We start from the raw sequence: 21,285 nt of genomic DNA, 5'->3' as shown, positions 1-21,285 counted from the left end.
TTATTTTAATATATATATAGATAGATATATTAAATATCATAAAATTATTTACACTAATATATTTTTATGTGTAATATATTTTTTATCATATTTAATTTTATCTTAATTTTTTGTTTTTGTATTATTTTGTTTAAAGTCAACGTAAATATAAATGGTAAGGACGCAGAAAATAATTTTGAGATAGAAGTGGTATAATTAAATTCAAATCTTAATATTTTATTATTAAAATGAAAAGTGTGTATAAATGTAAAAATTAGGTTTTATTTTAATATAATCATTATTTCTCTAGAATTTTTTTTTTCTTGTCTTCTCTCTAAATTTGTAGTTTCATTCTTCGTTAGACTAAATATTGTATTGAGATTCTTAAGATAGTGTATTGATTTGTGAGACTATGTGAAAGAGATTATCCTAACTCTACTAATATATTGAAATCATATAGATAAAGAGTGTCAAATGTTGAGAGTAGAAGGAGATTCACATAACTCAATCTAAGCTTTGAAAGTACTAATAAAAGCATATCATATGGATTTATCCGTGTCATATGACAATAAATTTTTTTGAATGAGAGACTATGTAGTGGTAAGAACATGATATATGACAAGTGTAGGTCTCTGAGTCTAATTTTAATATACTAGCCTTTTGGAAGTATATTTGAATGCCTATGTGTTGGTGTCAGTTGATTTCTACATTAGTGATGTGGAACCTGAGAATGGAGGATTTATAATGATTGATATGTTTGTTATAAATGTCCTATTTCAGTAATATTTTATATTAAAAGACACACTTATGGATATTTATTGATAAAATAATTATAATTTAACTTTTAATTTATAAATTTAAACCATTTTACATATTTTGTGATTATAATACGAATAAGAACTATTTATACCCGAATTTGTGTTAATTTCATGACTCTAGGCGAAAATGGAGATGAAAGGGCTAAAGGAAAGGCTGGAACGCTAAAAAAAAAACTCGCCTAAAGTAGATCAATCTAGAGGAACAAACCCAAGTGAGCCCAATCTCGCCCAAGCGAGATCACTCCAGAGAAGTTGGGCTTTTCTCATCTAACTCGCCCAAGTGACCCCAAACTCGTCCAAACGAGAAGTCACTTAACCTAAACCCAACTAGGTTAATTGTGAGGTGTGAGACATAACCCTGAACATATTTTTTAGAGAATAAAAGGTGATGGAAAACCCTAGAGGAGGCAACCATCCAAAATCTTCTTTTCTTATTTTTCATGCTTGAAATGCCCAACATGAGGGACTAATTTTACCCTTTAGGATTGAAAGTAATCTATTTAAACTCTTATGTATTGAGGTGATATTTAAACATAATATTATGTTCTTGATTGATTATTGGTATTGTCATTTTATTCTTAGCGCTTGTTTTATCATGATTTTGATAATTAGATTTGACTGAAAAGTACTTATATTATAAGCATCTGGCCTACATGATAATGCTTAACATATTTGAAATATTAATTGTTATCAACATCTACTCGTAGCGACAATGAGTTTTTATAAATATGCAAGAAATTGATATTTAGGAGACTATCTTAATAATTTTATATGCGAGAAATCAATATAAATGAATTTTATGTAACCATCAATATCAATCAACGATAGAATATTATTATGTTTTTTAAAATACAAAAGAGTGAGAAGGATGAACCCCAATCCCAATTTTCCCAATTGAATCAAACAACTCTTTAATTTGCTTTATTTACATTCTTGCAATCTCATACACAACAAACATCCAACCAACTTTTAATTATTCTTTTCTATTCAGTGATTCTTATACTTGATAATTCAAATGTTCTTTGTGCATTCGATATGCGTCCTTAGGGACAAATTATTACTTTTGACATGGTAAGAGTCATCGAGTTTTTGGCAATTCTTTCAAATTTAAAGTTTTATTGAAAGCTTTAAAAATGCTAGCTTACCATACTTTATATTTTGTGATGTTTTAAAATCTTTGATGATTGTGTCTTACACGAAAACAAATTATGTCCAAGATGTGGAACTCCAAATTAATCTAAAAGATTTTTTTTTCTTTCTTTTGAATATTTGTTTTGATATATATATATATATATATATATATATATATATTAAATTTCTAATAGTGAGAAATATATTTTTGTAATACTTTATAATGATCTTTATGTATATATATTTAAATATATATTCTATTGTATTGATATAATGTCTTTATGTGATGTAACTATAAATGTTATATAAATCACTTTAAAAAATTAAATAAAATAGTAGTGACTAAAGATGAAATATTTATATATAAATAAAAATCTCCAATAAAGATAAAGTTATGAAATATTATAATTATAAAATATTATAAAATTGAAGAAAAAAGTACAACGTTATCATTCTTAGTACTTATTTTTCTATTACTTTCCTCTCAATATTTAAGAGGAAAATCTAAATCTTTTTAATGTTGTTCTCATTAGGTTTAAAAAACACTTCCTAGTTTACTTTTATTTGCAATTATCAATTATTTATTCCCCAGGTTTAACATTTATTCATTCAATTATTGCTTGCTTTACTTGTATTTTGCTGCGTCACCATTGGAGAACAATGTGTCTTTTTTAATTCATTTTCAATATGTCTACATCATAGAATGACTTAAATTTGATAAATTATCAGTACAACCTTAAAACTATGGAATTAACGTATTCAATGATAAATAATTCAATAATTCATTTATGGTTATCATGTTGTCACAAAAGTGGCCCATCGAATGCCAAAATAAAATAAAATTTATAAAACAAAACTTTCTATTTAATAACGGACAAACGTGTTATACTTTTTGTTTTGAAGTTCGAAATATTTTATTAGTTTGATTTCTGTGAAATAATATGTTAGTCTATTAGAAGTAAAAATTTTATATTATTAAAGAATTTAGGAGTGAAGGGTCATGTAGTTTTGTATATATTAAACTCATAAATACAATTATCAATTATCAACCAAAAATCTAATTTATGAATAATTCAGAACTTAAGGAAACATAATATTATGAATAAACAAACTTCTAATAATCCAAATCACTTCAATTAATTATGAATCAGATGACTTTAGAGATAAGTAGATAATGTTTTTAAAATCAAATAATAGCAAACGTGCACTTTCCACTAAATGAGACATTAATGTTTTTTTATATCAAGAAAGAATAAATAAAATTCACTTGAATAATATTTAAGAGAAGTAGAAAGCTGTATAAAAAGACTACTGAGACAACTCTGCCACCTAAGAGTGCATTAGCAAATAAAACTATTATATATAAGTTTGGGTTTCTCATCTAAAACCTAACCATTTTGTAAAAAATTCAGAAGAATGGAAATATTATAGTATTCTAAATTATTATAAAGTCTATTAATATTCTAAATTTATTTCTATACTTTGAAAATACTTTATGAAATAATTTTTATATAATATGAATGAGAGAAAACTATACACAAGTCTAAGAAAAAAACATTTATTATATTTTTCATTAAACTAGTGAAAAGTCAAGAGATAAAAAAAAAAGGAATTTGACGAAAATCACGCCAACTACTTGTTTTGTATAGCGACATCAAAAGTTTTTCGTACTAACAAATAATAGTGGTTTAAAATTCTAAACCTTTTCCTCCAAAATTATTTAATTAAGTTGTATAATAAAGCTTTCTCTGTTTTAAGAAAGTACGTAGATAAAGAAAAAAACAATAACAGTTGTATAAAAAGTATATTATATATAAATAGCGATATTTTTATAATTACACTTAATTTTTTATATTATTTTTCTCTCCAAAATCGAGGATGAATATTTGACTAAATCTCATTGCCGTTTTTGCCCTGCTTTTTGCTTTTTCTTATCACAGACGGAGACACATTTACTTCTGTCCTATTCCATACTTTTCCTTCGTTACAAACAAAATTTAAATATACGTTTTATTTTAAAAAAACATTAAAGAAAATAAAATAAAATCAACAAAAATATAATTTTAGTATTTAATAAAAAATAAAGCATATATTTTTTATACAGATACATGGATTAACTAATAATTTTCTTTCATATGCAAACTGTTCTTTTAAGTTTAATGTAAAAAAGTGGAAGTCGTAGTTTCTTTAGCTTCTTCTTCCATTACCCATTCTTATATGAAACCAAGAAACTCCTTCTTTTATTAATTCTTTCAATTTTTTATTATTGCAAACAAAGAGTGAAATAAATAAAAATATAATATAAAAATAATAAATGATGAAGAAATAAAGGTATAATAAAAATATTGGATTATTGCAACAATTGCGTGTTTGATTAAAATGCAGCAGTAGAAACGGGTTCCAATTCTGACATTTTCAAAATTGTTTTTTACTAACAGGTTATCATTTGACCTTTTTATTATAATTATAATTATTAACTATAAAGTATTAAGTATGTAGGAGAAAATAAATGAGACAATGACCTTTTTATTATAATTATAATTATAATTATAATTAAAATAGTTGGATGCGCATGCTGCTAGATGTGGTGGATAGTTTGGCTTCGTAAAGTCAGAAAGTATTCAATTTTTTACTAGACCACTAGAAATAACTTGTATAAATTACTTTGCTAAAATTATACATAATTTATTAATTTTAGAAAATATGTTCAAATAAATTATTTTAAGATAGACCTAATTATTCATATTAATGTTTTGAATATAAAATATCTTAAAGGAAGTGAAGTGGCATTAAAATTTCAAAAGTATTGTTACTTGCCTATGAAGCATTCCCCTGGCATTTATTTTATATATGCGGAAATATTTAAAAGAAAATGGGACCACAATATATTTTTCCGCCTATTTCTTTTTTTACTTACCGTCTTTCCCTATTCTCAAAATAAGTTTTATTGTAATATAAAATATTATCATTTTCGTTAGGAAAATATCACACTTTGTTCTTAACATAATTAATATTGAACTAATTTTACTTCATTTAACCGTACTTTTATAAAATATCTCAATTTTAATTAAGGTTTGAGTTTCGTTACATCATCATAATATGTATTTTATTTAAATTAAATATGTTTTTAGATATAGTTTTTTTTTTGTTTGAGGAGAAATGCATAAATGGAGATAAGCAAATTGAAATAATGTTATTAAAGATAATGAATTAGATATTTTAATAAAATTGGTTAATATTTTTGTTGGAAAGGAAGTGGGAAATGGTTAGGTGAATCCCTGTTCCCTATGCATTCACCAACCTAATCTTAAAACAGAGTGAGGTTTGAATCTTCCCACTGTAACTGTTGGAAGATGCATGGGCCACGTGTAACTGTTGGAAGATGCATGGGCCACGTGTAGCAGATCTCATTAGTCATCACAGTGAATAGTGAATTCTGTGAGCACGTGTAGCAGAATAACAACACTTTTTCTTCTCAGTTATGTCACAACACAACACACCACAACCTTCCCATACTTCTAAATTCACGGCCTTTTCTACTATCCACACACACTTTCCTAGGATCTTTTATTTTTCTAAATATTTCCTTTTTTCTTTCTCTAACTCAAATGCCAATTTCTTAATAAATTCATATAATTATTTCTTTAAAAAATAACACTTTTTTATGGAGATTAATCATTTTAAAACTGGTAATGAAATGATAGTAAAAATGCTCGTATAAAGTGTTAGGTACTTATGATATCATAAACACTAAAAATAAAATATAATAATTTAAAACAATAACTTTTAAAAAATTAATATGTTTATCAATTTGTAAAAATCTTCTATTCTCTTCTCTCTTCCGTTCTTAACTTTTCGTTTCTTATCATTTTTAAATAAATCATGAAAACAAATGTGGCATAAATATTAAAAATATGGAAAAATGTAGAACGTTGGAAACAAAAGGAAGAATTAATTTATGTTTCAAGATATCTTCAAAAGGACTTTTCATCTTATTAAAATATTCCGTATCTGTTCCTTTTCAGTTATTATTTTTAATGTCCTTTTTCAAAATATCCTTAATTTAATTAATATGGAAAGAGAACAATTATTTATGATACCAAGAGATAAAATATAATGAGACATAAATATACATTGAAATAAGAAATCTCGAATAATAACCAATTCAGTTAAAAAATTATACTAAAAAAATGTTATTAATCGTTTGGGTGGAAAAATCTCATACAACTACTAAGCATACAATAGCTCAAGCAAACAAATTTAGTGTAAATATGTGTTTATCTTTGTCTTCTTTTTTTTTTTTGCAAAAGGTTTTTACCAAAATTGTTTTTTTCTTAGCTAATAACAAGTTTTCTAGTGCAGAAAGTTTCAAAAACATAATTAAACTTTTTTATTTATTTTTACACTAACAGCTCTACTATTTCACCACCACACTCTGTGTATTCTATTTTTTTTTTGTGTTTTTCACACGTATGTAATTAGAAAATTTTCTAAATGGGCCTTGCTATTTTTTATCCATATATTTGATTTCTTTAATTGTCTATATTTTAATTTTATCTCACTCTCTAAATTAAATTTGATATTTTAAAAATATTTAAAAAGAATCTTATATCATAATTTAAAATACTCATAGTAAATATAAAATTTAATTCATACAATTAAATACATATGTATTATAAATTTTAATCACAGTATACTTCATAGTTTATATATTGAAATATTCTTGTTTATTACAAATTTGAATTATATAAAAAAATATGTATCCTTGGAAGTACAGAAGTTAAAGAATCTAGTTGTAGAACGTACACAATTTACTTGTTTGTTGGAGTGATGAAATGAAAAGACTTAAATATGATATAAATGAATAATTTGGTTGGTGTGGTTGATGTGAATAAAAGGAGGAAGACTAAAAGACATTGGAAAATCGATAAATAGAAGCAGCAGCAGCAGCAAGTGTTGTGAACGCAGCGCCACTCAACGCAAGAGACAATGGAACGTTCTGGTTCTGGTCGCGGTGGCGGTCGTGGCCGCGGTCGTGGTCGTGGTGGCGGTCGTGGCCGTCGCTCTCCATCCACTCCACCGGTAATTCGTGTTTGCATGTATTTTGAAGGTAATTAGGTTATTATTTTAAAAAAACAATTACTTTGGGGGTGTTACGATGCATTGTGCGAATATGAATGGTTGTGTGTAGGTTGTTGTTGGGAAAGAGCAATGTGGGTGCGTTAGAGGCAGCGAGGAGAAGAATCGACCGCAGAATTCATCTCCCGATTCTCATTCTGATTCCGACTCAGTTGGAATTGGAGTGGCAAAGTTAAAAATTTGCGATGACGTTGATAAGCCATCACCACCACCACCAGCAGCAGCAGCAGTAGGAGAAGGAGTGTTTGATATATGTCCCCGTAAACAACCTGGAACCGTGGTTCTGAAACCTTCTTTGCTTGTAAAGAACAGAGAAAGGAGAAGATCTAGTAATAGTAGTAGTTTGTTGTTGAGGCCTGGGATGGTCCTTCTGAGGGGTTACCTTTCACTGAGCGATCAGAAGAAGATAGTGGAAAGGTGCAGGGAGTTGGGGGTGGGAGTGGGAGGTTTCTACCAGCCTGGTTACGGGGAAGGGGTCGAAATGCATTTGAAGATGATGTGCCTCGGAAAGAACTGGGATCCTCACACCTCTCAATACGGAGAACAACGGCCATTCGACGGAGCCAAACCCCCCCTCATCCCTCCCGAGTTTCATACATTGGTCAGCAATGCACTTCGTGATTCCAACGCCCTCTTTCCTCATGATCCCCTTCCCTCCATCTCACCCGACATCTGCATTGTCAATTTTTACTCCCAAACTGGCCGTCTGGGTCTTCATCAAGACAAGGATGAAAGTAAAGACTCTCTTCGCCGAGGCTTGCCCGTTGTATCCTTCTCCATTGGATACTCTGCACAGTTCCTCTATGGAGATCACAGGGATCCCGACAAGGCACAGAAACTGCAACTCGAATCTGGGGATGTTTTGATCTTTGGTGGCCCCTCTAGAAATGTATTCCATGGGGTTACCGCTATTGATACAACCACTGCCCCCAACTTGCTCCAACACATTAATCTACGCCCTGGTCGCTTGAATCTCACTTTCAGACAGTACTAAGTTAAATCCATATATGTGCCTTTCCCTTCTCACTAATCTATGCTATCTATGTATTTTCTAAAGTACCCTCCTATTAACTGAATCGATGCTTTTAATGCAATGCCAATTTTGTAGCCATTTTTATACTTAAGGTTTCTTTTTGTTTTCCAAATGGTCTGTTCTTCACTATAGTTCGTTATTTGTTACGTTGCTTGTTTATCTATCATGGTTCCGCTCTCTTATTACTGCAATTCCGCCATAATGCTTGGATTTCTCACTTTGTTACCGCAAGGTAAATTCTTTCTGGATTTCCTCTAGAACCAAGTATTGTTTTACACTTTTACTTTTATTGCATTTAGTCAAAACAGCATACTATCCCTCCGCTGATATCATATAAAAAAGAAAATGGTGTAGTAACTCAACTTTCAATGTGTCCAAGAGCCCATAACGGCTTACTTTATTTTCATCTACCAGACAAATTGAAATCTAATATCAAGTCAGTACCTTTGTTATTTTTGTTTTTGGGTACAAGTACAGACCAACATTGCACTCAATAGAAGTCCAAGCTTCCATTATCAATGTTTGGCTCAATCACCTTTAATAATTTAACTAATAAATAGCATTAGAGTTATATTGTTGCGAAGCAGTTTCTTGACCTTGAATCAGGCTCGGTTCCCCAATGCTAATGCAGCGGAATCAATATGTACAAGCAGACAAGAATAAACTTTTTGCTTTAATCTGTCAACAGTCTCCACGAGCCCTTCACTTTCAGTGTTGGAACTGCTCCTCTGTTTGTCCAGCCACTCGTTTGCATGCTTAAGGTGTGACAATGTTAGAGCTATATTGTTGGCTTGCTCTATTTGTCTCCCTGCAATATCCTTACTATCCTTGCCCTTCTCACTGGAGCCAACGGAAAACCCAGCATCTAATGTCTTTTCCAGATATATCAGAAACCATGATCTTGTTTCATTTAAAAGTAACTCTCCCAGCTCGTTGATCTCTTTCATACCACCCCCTTTGGCCCATTCTTGTTTGTCAGTCCCTGATAGTTCGGTTAAAGGTTTTGGAGACTTTGCCGTGTTTTTAGCAGGCATCAATCCTGCTGTCGAGACAGATTTATGCTTTTCTAAGGGAGTTGAAATTCTGTATAGTTGAAGTGATTTATCATTCAACTGAGCTGCACCATTTGGCTGGTCCATGAGCTGTTGGAGAGCAAAAAATTTGTTTAGTGTGGCATGAGGGTTCTCTGAAGATGCAGAAGAGCAGATGTTGGCGAACATACTGTAAACCAAAGATGAAGAGTTCATAACTTGGGCACAAACAAAATAGCAAAAGGAATTATGCATTCACTTGTCGCCCAAATTAACTGAAGAACTAATGAGGCGTTTGTTTATTCCCTGAACGGATGTAATACCGTGAAGCAACTTTTAGATTAAAAGACAGTATATACCTCAGGCATTTAACTGTGGTTGTTGCTGCAGATGCTTCTTTTTGGGCTTGTACTACAACCTGAGAGGCTAGATGTTTTCTTCTAAGAATAACCTTGGGTAAAATGAAAGAAAAGTAGGCAAGGAAGAAATTAGGTTTACGTTTAAATGATTGCCAAGTAAAGAATCATGTTAATACGCAAAAACAAGTGCTCAGATCGAATTAAATGTAGTTTGTTTTAAGCCTAACACATGTTTCAATGCACGTTTAATGCTAATCCGTTCGCGCATTGGATTGGCGATCAATGACAATGATAAACTTTTCAACTACGTTTAATACAAGGACGTGTGATAAGAATATACAAGAGAGAGAGAGTAAATTTTAATGCACCTTTCCGGGCCTGAGAAGCTTGGCTGGCAAAGAAGACCATGGAATTGTCTCAGTGCTCTTGCTTTTATCTTTAGCGCGAGACAACAAATTCATGTTCAAATTTTCCTGTTTAGTAGAACTACTGTGTTTTGCAGAAGTGCGCATAGAAGGTGCTGTGACAACTTCCCGGATGTTAGATTGGGTGACATCTTGCTTTGGTGAAAGTGCTTCAAGTCGAGTGGCAGTTTGAGTCATGGGAAGCACCTGTGATGCTAAAATCTATCATTATCACTGCACTGTTTTCTTTATTACCAAAAAGATTAATTCTTCATCATTAGACTCCCTTCTTTTCTTTAATTTCAATTTTTTAAAAGACAATTCCATTATCATATATTGTTCCTTTATGATATATTAGAGGGTGATCGACCTGAACCCTATTATAACTTGGTAATAGTCTCAATAGGCTACACTTGAGGTTGGGGCATGTAGTTAAGTGTGCATTCCTCTTGACGATATTTGGGTGTTTTAGGCTTACTTTTCAACAATAGTGCAAAAAATATCGAACTCATAGTATGTAATAAGTTCATTGAAATTCTTTGCAATTTTCATTCAAGCCAATCATACATAAAACGACTTAAATTCCACAACTATACACTCTCGAGTCTTTAGGAATCGGAATCCAGAGCAAGAATCATACCTGACCTTTGATCTCTAGTTGCCTTCCTTTGGCAGATCCCACCTTTTTACCATCGACGCCAATTTCTAGATCATTTTTGCTTCCTACATTAGCCTCTGGCACGTTGGCCTTTGAGTTGGGATTTAGAACACCCTGCATGTACCTGGATGCAACGCCTAGTTTTTCCTCTTTAATCACAATCTTCTGCCTTGAACTTGGATTCTCTTTGGCTTCTGTTAAATCCGTGGATTTGGAACCATTGACTCCATCATTATGAGAATTCTCTGATTGCTCTAACATCTGCATTAAGTCCTTAGGATTCCCTTCAAAAGGGTGGCGTCCGGGGATTGGTCTAACCCCAACAAGAATAGGGACCGGTGTGCCTGCCTCCATTCTATCCACATAAAAGAATTGCCCAAGCTGAAGCTTATTATTCAATATGAGGTCATTGTCTTCCTTTGAGAGTGAGACATAGGTTGAGTGAGAAGAGTCGGAGACTTTTATGAAGAAACCCTGGTTAGGCCATAATTCAGAGCCAGATAGTGCGGGCACGATGCTGATGACCTGCAGAAGGACAGAGCGATATTCCCCGCGAACTTTTACATTAGAGTTCATACTCTGGAGAAGCTTCAGCAGAACTCCAGGCACCAGGGATGCCATTCTTCTTCCCCTTCACACTCAAATTGTATCTGTCATGCGTTATACTTTTCAAGTGTTAGTAAAAATGCATGCCTTAAACATTGATCCTATGCTGATGTTTATTTTGTGGATAATGCTATGTGGCTAACAGAAACATGAATCTTATCATGAGATCTTCTTCAGTGCACAAGAAAAAGGCAAGAGAAGTGAAGATGTGAAGATGTTATTGTTTAGAGAGATGAGAAAGTAGTTGTGAGCTGAATAGGGCTTCTGCAATGGCTTAAGAGAGAAGATGTAAAGGTTTGCATGCAGAGCACGTAACCATCCAATTCTCTTGGCTTCGAAGCCAAGCCCGGGGACCATCATATACTTACAACACATTCTGTCAGACGCAAAATGACAAATCAACCCCTTTCATAACACACAAACAAAGAAATATATCATATGTAAATTATGTATAAATAAACACGAAAAAACGTATCTATATATTATATAATTATGACACGATATATTATATAATTATTATATCATATGTATTAAATATAGAATACAATACACGGATCTATATATTATATAATTATTAATTATATAAATTGTGTATAAGAATGTTTCAGATTTTTTTAACAAAAATATATTTTTTATGAAAAAAATTTGTTACTTATATTTATAATAATAATAAATATTTATATAATAAGTTTAAATATTTAGAAAAGTAATATATTTCTATTTTTCAAAATTATGTAAGAATTCTGTTAAAATTATCATAAATCTAATAAATATTTTTTATTAGATACTTTACCGATATGTATCCTACAAATAATCAGTATCTAATATGTGTCTGATACGTATGCACCATTTAAGAAGAGTATCGTAACCTCTTATATTATTATGCCACTCTCTTGGACATTATGGTCTTTATTGTGGTGGGACTCAATCTGGTCGCGTTTCATTTTTGAAGTTAGAGGCAATGTAAACATTAAGAAAGGTAAGGATATTCCCATGTCATTTTCTACCAATATGACCTACCATCAATGGATTACTTCTTATTTTAGTTATTATTCATTTTTAATATTACACTTTCAACATTTAATATAATATCTTTAATACATTCATTCAACTTATGTACATACCCTTTATTTCTTTCCATACAAAAAGAGAGATATGTTAAACTTATGATATTTTTTAATAGGACAATAAACAAACCATTGTAGTGCCAATAAATAACTTTTTTTCTACAAACTAACTGACAAAAAAGATAAAAAAAATATATGGTAGAATATATTTAAAAAATTCAAACATATAGCAACTTTTTAAAAACTGATAAACAATTTTATATAAAAAAAAAACTTCAAAATTTTAATTAATATTATCTTACATTTAATTTAAATTCTTACTATCTTTCTGCTTGTCAAATATGGTAAAATTAAAATAACTATTGAAAATCTCTGTCTTACGAAAACTTTCATGAAATCTTATTTTATTAAGTGAATTTTACAATATCATCATTTTTAAGTCATTTTTACAAGTTTTTCCTTAATGGAAAATTTTTGTAAGACAAATACTTTTATACATTTTTATTTGTCATTCGGTTTTTTACAACTTAAAAAGTTAATTTAATATTAATATTCTAAAAACATGTAGTTGACACTGACTAGTTAATAAAACCAAATTATTAGTTTTAAAATTTTCACTATACCTCACAAGTTTACTTAAATAATTTATTTTATAAAACTTTCATCTTAAATTTAGATGTTGATAAAGCTTTTTGCCATACTAAATAATTGTAACTAATATATAGTAATACCTACTCGCAAAAATAATCATGAAAGCGTAATCATTTTTAGACCATAAAATGGCACCATCACTTTAAGGTTAACAAACCAAAATCATAAAGTCTTCGTCCACACGAAAAAACAACCAATTGCTATTTTTTATTATTTATTTTAATTAATTTTAAATTTCGTTATACTAATCAACCTTCCTTCAATTAAAGACTTCACCACAACCCTCATTATTACAAGGGAGTAAGAGTATCTTCAAATAAAACTTATTACTAAATTTTCTTATAAAGAAAAAACACTATTTTAATATAAACCACATAAATATAGGCTTATTATATAAATAAAAACAACTTTATTTAATTTTAAGAAACTAATGTTTATAAAGGCCACATTCAAATAATATTTTTATTAAAAAAAAAAACCGTTTACACTATTCATTTGGATCCATGAAACATTGAAAAAAAAAGTACATTCCTTCCATATTTTGAAAGAGAAAAAATAACAAAGAACTTCTTAAATGACACAAAAAATAAATACTAAGTTGAAGTGTGATAATACATAAAAACAAATTTGATTTCCATTAAGAGAAATTGAGTAGAGATAAGATTGTAAGATTGTTTGATTTGGATGGAAAAACAGCGATTACAGCATATATAAAGGAAAAGAGAGGAAGAGAAGGTAAGAAAATAGCAGGTTTTGTGCTGCTACATCTGAGACTTGACTTCATAGCAAAACATGATGCTGATCACAGAAACCATGCTACCTCCTCCTTCTGGAATTCCCTTCTTCATATCTTGGACCTGCTCCACCTCCCTTCACACATCATCAACAATAAAATCACTATCTATAAGTAGTAATCACACACCCACTTTTATATGTAATATCTAATGCAGATACATTTTACAAACTCCTAACATTTCATAACCAACCCAATAACCAATTTAGATGAAATCATGACCAATGGGAAACACATCATTTTCACATACCTCAAAGTCAAAACACATGCTTCCTTGCTTTGTATCCTCATTTTTAAGGGAAAATTACATGACAAGACAACCTTGCGTGACATGGACAACAACTGATTAATGCATTAACTCTATCCAAGCATAATTTGCAATTGCACAGCTACGAAACTCAGAAACTTTACAAGCAAATTTCAATGTTCAAGCAGTGCCTATACCATCAAAAGTCACATCTGCTTTAAGATATCGAACACACTGGCAAGGCTAATAGCTTTAGTTTTACCAATTGAATTTACTGTAGGCCCCCAAGCCAACACATGAAACTTGCATGCAAATCTAGGCACAGTTAGTATTGAATGCCATATTTGCGTTCTCCAGTTTTATTAACATGTATGCCTTGAATTTCGTTGTACGAAATGAAAAATGTTGTGTGTGTATGTATATTACTAACCCCTGAACAGAAGTTCTGGTTGCTGGTATTGAGTTCGGATGTATTGTCCGTCTTTCCAAAATGAATTTCAGTGGAATTACGTTTATTTGATCTTGAACCTTCACCATTAGTATGAGAGGTGCTTCCGATTGACCCAATATTTGCTTGAAACATTTCTTCAAAGAGCTGTTGGAAGTCCTCAAAACTCTCCTCCCCATTTTCCTGTTATGTCACACCACAAGCCAGTATCATTAAATGTGAGTTCACCAATTAGCTAGTAACAAATTATAGATGCATGCAAGCTGTTGCTGTTCAAGCCCAGATACCATAATCAGTCAGCATGCATTGCATTAATTCAGCAACAATAACAATATTAATACTAATACTAATACATACGATAGCATATGATATGAGACTGATTTCTCTCAGAATCTCAGATGGTGGGCTCATGGTATAATCATAAAATCAATACCTTATCATATCTATCACATGATTCATCTTAGGCATTGAGGCCCACCACTATGACAACAAATATAATGAATTCATTTATTAATTGCTGGTTTGAAATTATGAACGAGTGCATAGGTTTCTTTATCACATTATATACACGCAATGCAATCAATATCTGGCTTTATCTCCTTCCATTTCTTTTGCTTAATTTCTGTTTTAGAATAATTGAGCATGAAACTTCATCCATAGCCTTCTCAAAATTCTTTTGCTTTTTTAGCTGATTAAGAGCCGACAGTGACAGCATGTTGTGCATCTGAGTGAATTCAACAAAAATCATTTCCCACAGCAACTATAAAGAAAACCCAGAGGAATACTATTATCATTCGTCAAACAACAGAAAAAGCCATAGTATTTGACATACAAAGGCCAACACTCTAGTTTTCTCCATATAATAAGAAAAAAAGTGGTGAAAAGCGTGGAAATTTTGGTCCAGCAATGTTGAGAAAGATTGGAAGGAATTAAATGAAGATTACTTACACTGGGTTTTGATTGACTCATCATTGTGGCCATTTCATTCAAGAAATCACCCATGCCCTGTTCAAACAAACATACCATTGCCCCATCACAAAAACAAAATGAAACCACCACCAAATTTTGATTCTGTTAATTATATTTATATACATATCCCTTGTAGGAAATTCTGGCATGGACTTGATTCACCGGTTGGTTGGGTTGGGTATATAGATCACAACAAAAGACAAGTAGTGTTATGCAAGTTTAACTCAGCAAAGTTTGTGCCTGGCTATCTAGTTTATTTTCCCTACAACAGAATTAAGACTTTCTATGTAAAGATGAAAACAAAGGATTCCAATTGGTCTCAGATGGTACCTTTTACAGGAAGAAGAAAAATGGACGGTGCCAAGCCCAGAAACGGTACAAGACTGCTACAGACGACAGAACACCAGACCAACAAAAAATCCATTTTTTAAATAAAGAAAGAAAAAAAAAAGAGAGATACGAAACTGAGAGTGTTGCCATAAGACAGGAATCAGGTGAAAGAAGGAGAAGGAGTGGTGATATTAAAAGCATATTTAGTTTGTAGAAGAGAAGAGAAGGGGAGGGAGAATGAGAGTAGATACGGTTTGGTCGTCATCGCTGTCATAGACACCTACGTCGTACAACAACCTTGTGTTGACGTCAGATAACACTGGACATAAACAGAGTGAAAGTAATTAACAATGGAATGGAAGAGAAGAATGAAAGTGAAGGTGAATTGAATTGAAGGAGATTTTACCAACCAGAATACGCGTGCTGGATTGCCTGGAACTTCTTCTTGCCTTCTTCCACGCGGCTCCCTGAACAACGATCTGGGTGCCATTTCTATCCCATCAAACAAAACAAATTCCTTCATTCATTCATTCATTCTAATATGAGACACAAGAACAAAAACCTTAAAATCAAATGTTCCAATTCACTCATTCGTTCATTCTAACCAGTGCAAGTTTCTTATACGCATTCTTGAGCTCAGACGGTGTACACTCCTTCTCTATTCCCAGAACCTCATACAACTCCTCACTGCATTTCTCTCCTCCCTTCGCCATCTCTTCATTCAAACCAAACCCACTTTTCTTCACTCTGCTCAACTCAAACCCAACTTATTAAATCAAACCAAAACCCAATCTTTTTAATTATTTATTTATGCATTCATTATTGTTAATATTATAAGGCATGGATGGAAGAAGGAACTTTTAACAATTTTATTCGGAGGAAGCAGTTCACCCACCTTAAGAACTCTCCAGAAGCACACCCTCTTTACGTAGTTTCCATTTTTTTACTAAGGTTACAAAATATACTATGTTTCCATTTTTTTAATGTTTGATTATGGATTAGTGTTCACTGTAGACGAAGATGATGTACGGTGGAGATTGGAGATGAGTTTGCATTTTATATTATATGGTTGGAGTGTGTTTCCAGAAGGTTCGGTTCTGTGTAGCCACACGGACAAAATCAATTGTACGAAAGTAAATAAATACCACATGTTGGCTAACAGTTTCTGTGCTCTCTCGCTGTAACATTTTTCAGATTTTCGTTCACATTTTAACTCACTCCATGCTAAAAGTTCAGGTTTAGCAAGACCCATGTGAAATTTACAGAATAATATAGTAACACGTATTGGAATCAGGAACCAACAATCCCAAAGATTGAAGTTGTAGCGTGAAGACACACGAATGATTATGCATTACTTCTATGACACATTTCCTCAAACTTTTGTGAAGCATGGATAATGCAAAGACACAATACCTTGTCTTAAAGTTGAATCTCCATTATTAGAAGATTAGAAGAGTACGGGTAGCAAAGCTTGAACTCTAGATTACTTGGCATAGAGTGTTTGCTACCACTTCAATAACCAACCAACTATCCCAAAAGCTTAAGCTTAACCGAAACCAAAATAGAGGAGAAAGAACAAGTCACTTCTATAGATTAACAATTAACACCAAAGAAGGGTAGTGAAAATATAACTCCAATTCCAAAAAAAAGGCTCCTTCCTAAAAGTCCCCTCAATAGTGCATTATTGCAACTGTTGTGTTTTGGGGATCTTGCTACTCTTTATTTTGCTTTTAAGTAATATTGATCCCTCTTTTTTACTTCAGAAACACAGATTTGTTGTATTTAACTCAAAACACTACAATTATATAGCTTCCATCAGACCAGATAAGATCTAAATCCAATACTCAAAGTCAAGTCAAGGGAACAACCTCACTCTGCTCTGTTCTGCTCTCCTCTGCTCTGCTCTCCTCTGCACAAAATCAATTGAATGAATCCATACAAATCACCAAGTAGAGACACACCCTTTAATAATTTTGCTTTAATCTTCAATTTTGCGTTAATTTATTTCATTGATCTTAGTAAATAAAATATTTTTTATGTACCTTAAATAAATATATGTTCGGTCTGGTGTTCCATTCAATCAAAATAATAAAAAATCAAATATTTGTAAATTAGAGAATTGAATTAAAAATATGGATTTTCTATACTAGAGGATCTAATGTTTAATTTGAATTATGGGATAAAAATTAGGAACTGAATGAATGAAACGATAAGTTATAATTATGATTATTTTATAGTACATTTAAAGTATAATTTACTAATAAACTCCTTTTAAAACTAAGTGTACTTTCATTAACAAATGCAGATGGGAATGTGTAAAGTATAATATACAAGGTGAGGTTCAACAAACACATCTTAATCAAAGTATATATGGAATGTATATATATTTATTGCAACAAAGAAGGAAGATGGTTATTTATTAGAATGAGATTGATGTGAACATTTATATAAGATGGTAATTATGATTGAAACAGTGATTTGAGATTGCATGGGGTTGCAATACTCTGATTTCCACTCCAGACAAGCTGAGAAACAATGTGATGAGTAGCTTGGGTGGGATGAAGCGAGTCAAAGAACACATATTGGTTTGGATTCTCACATAACTCGTAATCTTTCACTGCTCTTCTACCTCCACAGCTGTTATTTCCCCTGTGCTTTCTACTGCCACAGGATGCAACATCGCCTTCTTTCAACCCTTTTTCACAACACTAAATCACATAAGCCAACCCACCAAAAATCACATATACTCACTCACTCGATATATGCACTACTTACCATATTTTGAAGGATTGTTTATAACATCAAAAGATATGCTGAAATAATCCACGTACGAATATTTAAATCCTTCTAGTTCTTTCTTTAACTTCCCAAGTTCCATCTCAAGCACACTGTTATGTAGTTTGGGCAGTGCTGAAGCTTCTTCCACGCAGGACCCTTTTGATCCATTTACTAGACCCTTCACCAATGGAACACAACCCACAGCTGGTAGGTTAAACACTGCAAATTTCCTCCCTCCTGCCTCGTGTATCCCCTGATTAATGCACTCCATCATATCACAAAGTTAGACTTATTCTATTTGCTCATTATACAAAGTTTAACTTTGATGCTTCAATGCAGAGCAAAGTAAGAAGCCTCTACATACTTTGATCACTGATGTAAGATTACCAACTACCATCTCTACATGTTTCTTAGCCGTGTGTGAATTACTTGAATTTTCTGACAGAGAGATTTCATAATCATTGACTCCAATGTTGATCAAGTAAACAGCTTTGGCAAGCAGAGCTGTGGTTTCCGCATTTCCAAGTTGCTGCCTCAATTCCTTGCTGACTTTCCTGAAATAACTTAGCTGAGTTTTTAGATCTATCACCTGCAAATTCAACACTTTCAGATCAAAGTAGATGGCATGGACTTAAGTAGGTAGGCATCAGTGCTAATGAATGACCAAGCATTCAATTTCATTCACAACTAATAGTTAGCAATAACATGAAACAGACCAGTCCTTGTTGGGTTTCAACCAAAGCCCCAGCTCCAGCTGATGCAAAATTCACTCCATCAACGTATCGTTGATTACCAGGGAATAGATAGGGTGGGATTAGAGGCAACTTAGCATACTCAGCTGCAATAATAATGTAGGTATATGAGGTATTGGTTGATCTTAATTAAACACATAAAACCAAAGTTGTAGTGTATACCTATGAAATCTGGAAGAACACGACCATCAGAAAATCTGCCTGTTGGATACTTGAAGAAGGTTTCCCCATATGGAGAGTAATTTGCCTGATAATCAGCAGTAGTGTTTATGTAATTGTTGTTTCCAACATCAAATAATGAATCTCCAAACACAAATAATGCTGCGTGTTCTTTTGGCCGGCATACATCACCAAGGCTTAGGCAGCAACTTATGCCATAGCTTGCCAAAAACACTAGAAAACACAAACTCAATTTTGGACTTCTCATATCAGTTTCACTTCAATTTTCTAATGATCACAGTATGCAACTTGTGTTCATATAGGCTACTTTGACTTCATGCACAATGGAAACTAAATTTCCAGCATTATATGAATAAATAATTTATATGTTGAACATGTATGGTGGAAACATGTGCACACATTTAAATCAATCGAGAATTGGTCTTCCCTGATTTTTATTCCTTGTTTAATTATTAATAAAAGTTCTTTTAGTCAAAAATATAACTTCTATGTTAAGTTATAGAGCCCCACATGATCCATATTGTTTACATTTTTTTTTATCTTGATACATATAGAATATAATGTTTTTTATATTAATTAATTTAAATTTAAAGAGTAGCTTGCATAATTTTTTAAAATATTCATTTTAACATGTTTTTATTATTAGTTAAATTTATTTGAAACGATGAATGTAGATGAGACTAGTTAAATTAGAAATAAATCTATGCATATTTGTAATTTTTAATAAGTTTAAACTAATAATAAATATAATGTTAAAATGTGTATTGCTGACCTGGATTGGTATGTTTCACTTGGAATTAGTTTTATCTAATAATTAGTCATGTAAGTTGTTTTTAGATTTTATAGATTGTGAAAATCATGAAAAACATAATAATGGGGGAAGATTGAATTTTATTTTAATTAATTTTAAGAAGATTATGTACATATTTCTTCATGTGATTTTGTGTTTTGAGTAAATTATGTTTCAGGTTGTTAATTGTGATGTCCCTGGTTAACAATTGTTCTTGGATTGACACATAATCTGTTTGGTCAATTGTGCACTTAGTTATCTTTGGGAGATCACCTCCATAATTGCTCTAAAAGGTGTCATGTCATTACTATTTCTGATATGTCATGTTCTACCAAATTTCAATTCAATCCTAAGGAAAATCACGAATGAAGCATCTAAGATACATCTCCAGATATTTGTTTATCTCACTCACCATCTGTCTCAGAGTGATAGGCAATGGTTGCTTTAAAAAACTATTTGGATAAAGGATGAATTAAAAAAATGTTATATAAATTCTAAAAAATATTAAGCACCTATGAGTATTATATATTCAATTATTGATTTATTTTAAAAATAAAAAAGAATACTCTACTAAACTTATTAAATTATATAAAAACGTATGTTGTTTTTCATATACATCCTTTGTTTCTAAAAGACTATTGAAAATACATATTTTTATTACTATAATTGCTGAAAGTAGTTTTTTAAAATTAATATTACTCAAATATTATTTTATAGAATGTGTTAAAAAGATAGATTAAGAGTACCTTTGTGAAAGACTATTTTGGGAGATTTTGTTAAAGATATTTTTTGACATTATATCCTCTAAATTTCATCTACAATTTATTCAGTATACGAGAGTGTGTTACTGGTCATGGCATTGGAGATGATTGTTTAAATAACACCACATTTGTACATCATATCATATAATGATTGTAACAAGAATATTCACGTCATTTTGTACGCAATGAACTCTTCATTGAGTTGGAGTACGGAAGAACTTTGGGTCGGTAAACTTCCATCTCTTCCATACCATCCTAACACAAAATCATTGCAATCAAGTATTTATAATTTTCTGCAACTTGCTCATCATAGTTCACTTTTTCATTCTTCAAATTTTCTCATAAGAGGATATAACCGCAG

General features: G+C 31.4%; 4 protein-coding genes across 12 annotated transcripts; 1 reads left to right on the top strand and 3 right to left on the bottom strand.

Annotated features, from left to right (window-relative positions):
- The first annotated feature begins 6,847 nt into the window (after positions 1-6,847).
- On the top strand, positions 6,848-8,217 carry LOC150027767 (DNA N(6)-methyladenine demethylase ALKBH1C-like). The gene is made up of 2 exons (XM_090302742.1): positions 6,848-7,010; positions 7,120-8,217. Exons 1-2 carry the CDS (start codon positions 6,918-6,920, stop codon positions 8,059-8,061), a joined length of 1,035 nt encoding a protein of 344 aa, XP_090158868.1. The 5' UTR covers positions 6,848-6,917; the 3' UTR covers positions 8,062-8,217.
- A 253-nt stretch (positions 8,218-8,470) lies between these two features.
- Positions 8,471-11,415, bottom strand: LOC150027766 (protein CORTICAL MICROTUBULE DISORDERING 1-like). Of its 2 annotated transcripts, none has more exons than XM_090302741.1 (4): positions 10,540-11,415; positions 9,859-10,101; positions 9,491-9,582; positions 8,471-9,321 (listed from the first exon to the last, which is right to left on the bottom strand). In XM_090302741.1, the coding sequence occupies exons 2-4, from the start codon at positions 10,090-10,092 to the stop codon at positions 8,703-8,705; spliced, it is 945 nt and encodes a 314-aa protein (XP_090158867.1). In that variant the 5' UTR covers positions 10,093-10,101; positions 10,540-11,415; the 3' UTR covers positions 8,471-8,702. The 2 variants fall into 2 exon arrangements, with proteins under 2 accessions (XP_090158867.1, XP_090158866.1); XM_090302740.1 differs by having other exon boundaries at positions 10,535-11,411.
- A 2,031-nt stretch (positions 11,416-13,446) lies between these two features.
- Positions 13,447-16,683, bottom strand: LOC150027765 (uncharacterized). 8 transcript variants are annotated; one of them, XM_090302805.1, is made up of 8 exons: positions 16,559-16,683; positions 16,074-16,155; positions 15,915-15,982; positions 15,664-15,716; positions 15,313-15,369; positions 14,347-14,547; positions 13,920-13,990; positions 13,447-13,746 (listed from the first exon to the last, which is right to left on the bottom strand). In XM_090302805.1, exons 5-8 carry the CDS (start codon positions 15,364-15,366, stop codon positions 13,638-13,640), a joined length of 435 nt encoding a protein of 144 aa, XP_090158931.1. In that variant the 5' UTR covers positions 15,367-15,369; positions 15,664-15,716; positions 15,915-15,982; positions 16,074-16,155; positions 16,559-16,683; the 3' UTR covers positions 13,447-13,637. The 8 variants fall into 8 exon arrangements, 7 of the variants coding, with proteins under 7 accessions (XP_090158931.1, XP_090158928.1, XP_090158933.1 ...); XM_090302802.1 differs by lacking the exon at positions 15,664-15,716 and adding an exon at positions 16,269-16,410 and having other exon boundaries at positions 16,559-16,622; XR_016521209.1 differs by lacking the exons at positions 13,920-13,990; positions 16,559-16,683 and adding an exon at positions 16,269-16,557.
- Positions 16,684-17,513: 830 nt separating this feature from the next.
- LOC150027764 (GDSL esterase/lipase 5-like) lies at positions 17,514-19,732 on the bottom strand. The gene is made up of 6 exons (XM_090302972.1): positions 19,356-19,732; positions 19,158-19,279; positions 18,806-19,030; positions 18,439-18,694; positions 18,167-18,358; positions 17,514-17,572 (listed from the first exon to the last, which is right to left on the bottom strand). The coding sequence occupies exons 1-6, from the start codon at positions 19,618-19,620 to the stop codon at positions 17,514-17,516; spliced, it is 1,119 nt and encodes a 372-aa protein (XP_090159098.1). The 5' UTR covers positions 19,621-19,732.
- Between the last annotated feature and the right edge of the window lie 1,553 nt (positions 19,733-21,285).

Source organism: Phaseolus vulgaris, chromosome 5, assembly GCF_051622355.1.
Source record: "Phaseolus vulgaris cultivar YP4 chromosome 5, ASM5162235v1, whole genome shotgun sequence".
NCBI classification, from domain to species: Eukaryota; Viridiplantae; Streptophyta; class Magnoliopsida; order Fabales; family Fabaceae; genus Phaseolus; species Phaseolus vulgaris.
Note: the sequence above shows the minus strand (reverse complement) of the source record. Positions and strands in the feature narration are given on the sequence as shown.

Coding starts and splice junctions, on each gene's coding strand:
- LOC150027765 (XM_090302802.1), bottom strand. CDS start 16,376: ATGGCGAAGGGAGGAGAGAAATGCAGTGAGGAGTTGTATGAGGTTCTG. Junction 15,370..15,914: donor ACAGCGATGACGACCAAACC/GTATCTACTCTC, acceptor TTGTTTGAACAG/GGCATGGGTGATTTCTTGAA. Junction 14,548..15,312: donor TGAGTCAATCAAAACCCAGT/GTAAGTAATCTT, acceptor GTGACATAACAG/GAAAATGGGGAGGAGAGTTT.
- LOC150027767 (XM_090302742.1), top strand. CDS start 6,918: ATGGAACGTTCTGGTTCTGGTCGCGGTGGCGGTCGTGGCCGCGGTCGT. Junction 7,011..7,119: donor GCTCTCCATCCACTCCACCG/GTAATTCGTGTT, acceptor GGTTGTGTGTAG/GTTGTTGTTGGGAAAGAGCA.
- LOC150027764 (XM_090302972.1), bottom strand. CDS start 19,620: ATGAGAAGTCCAAAATTGAGTTTGTGTTTTCTAGTGTTTTTGGCAAGC. Junction 19,280..19,355: donor TGTTCTTCCAGATTTCATAG/GTATACACTACA, acceptor TTATTATTGCAG/CTGAGTATGCTAAGTTGCCT. Junction 19,031..19,157: donor TTGAAACCCAACAAGGACTG/GTCTGTTTCATG, acceptor TTGAATTTGCAG/GTGATAGATCTAAAAACTCA.
- LOC150027766 (XM_090302740.1), bottom strand. CDS start 11,173: ATGGCATCCCTGGTGCCTGGAGTTCTGCTGAAGCTTCTCCAGAGTATG. Junction 10,102..10,534: donor AACTAGAGATCAAAGGTCAG/GTATGATTCTTG, acceptor TTAGCATCACAG/GTGCTTCCCATGACTCAAAC. Junction 9,322..9,490: donor ACCACAGTTAAATGCCTGAG/GTATATACTGTC, acceptor TTTGGTTTACAG/TATGTTCGCCAACATCTGCT.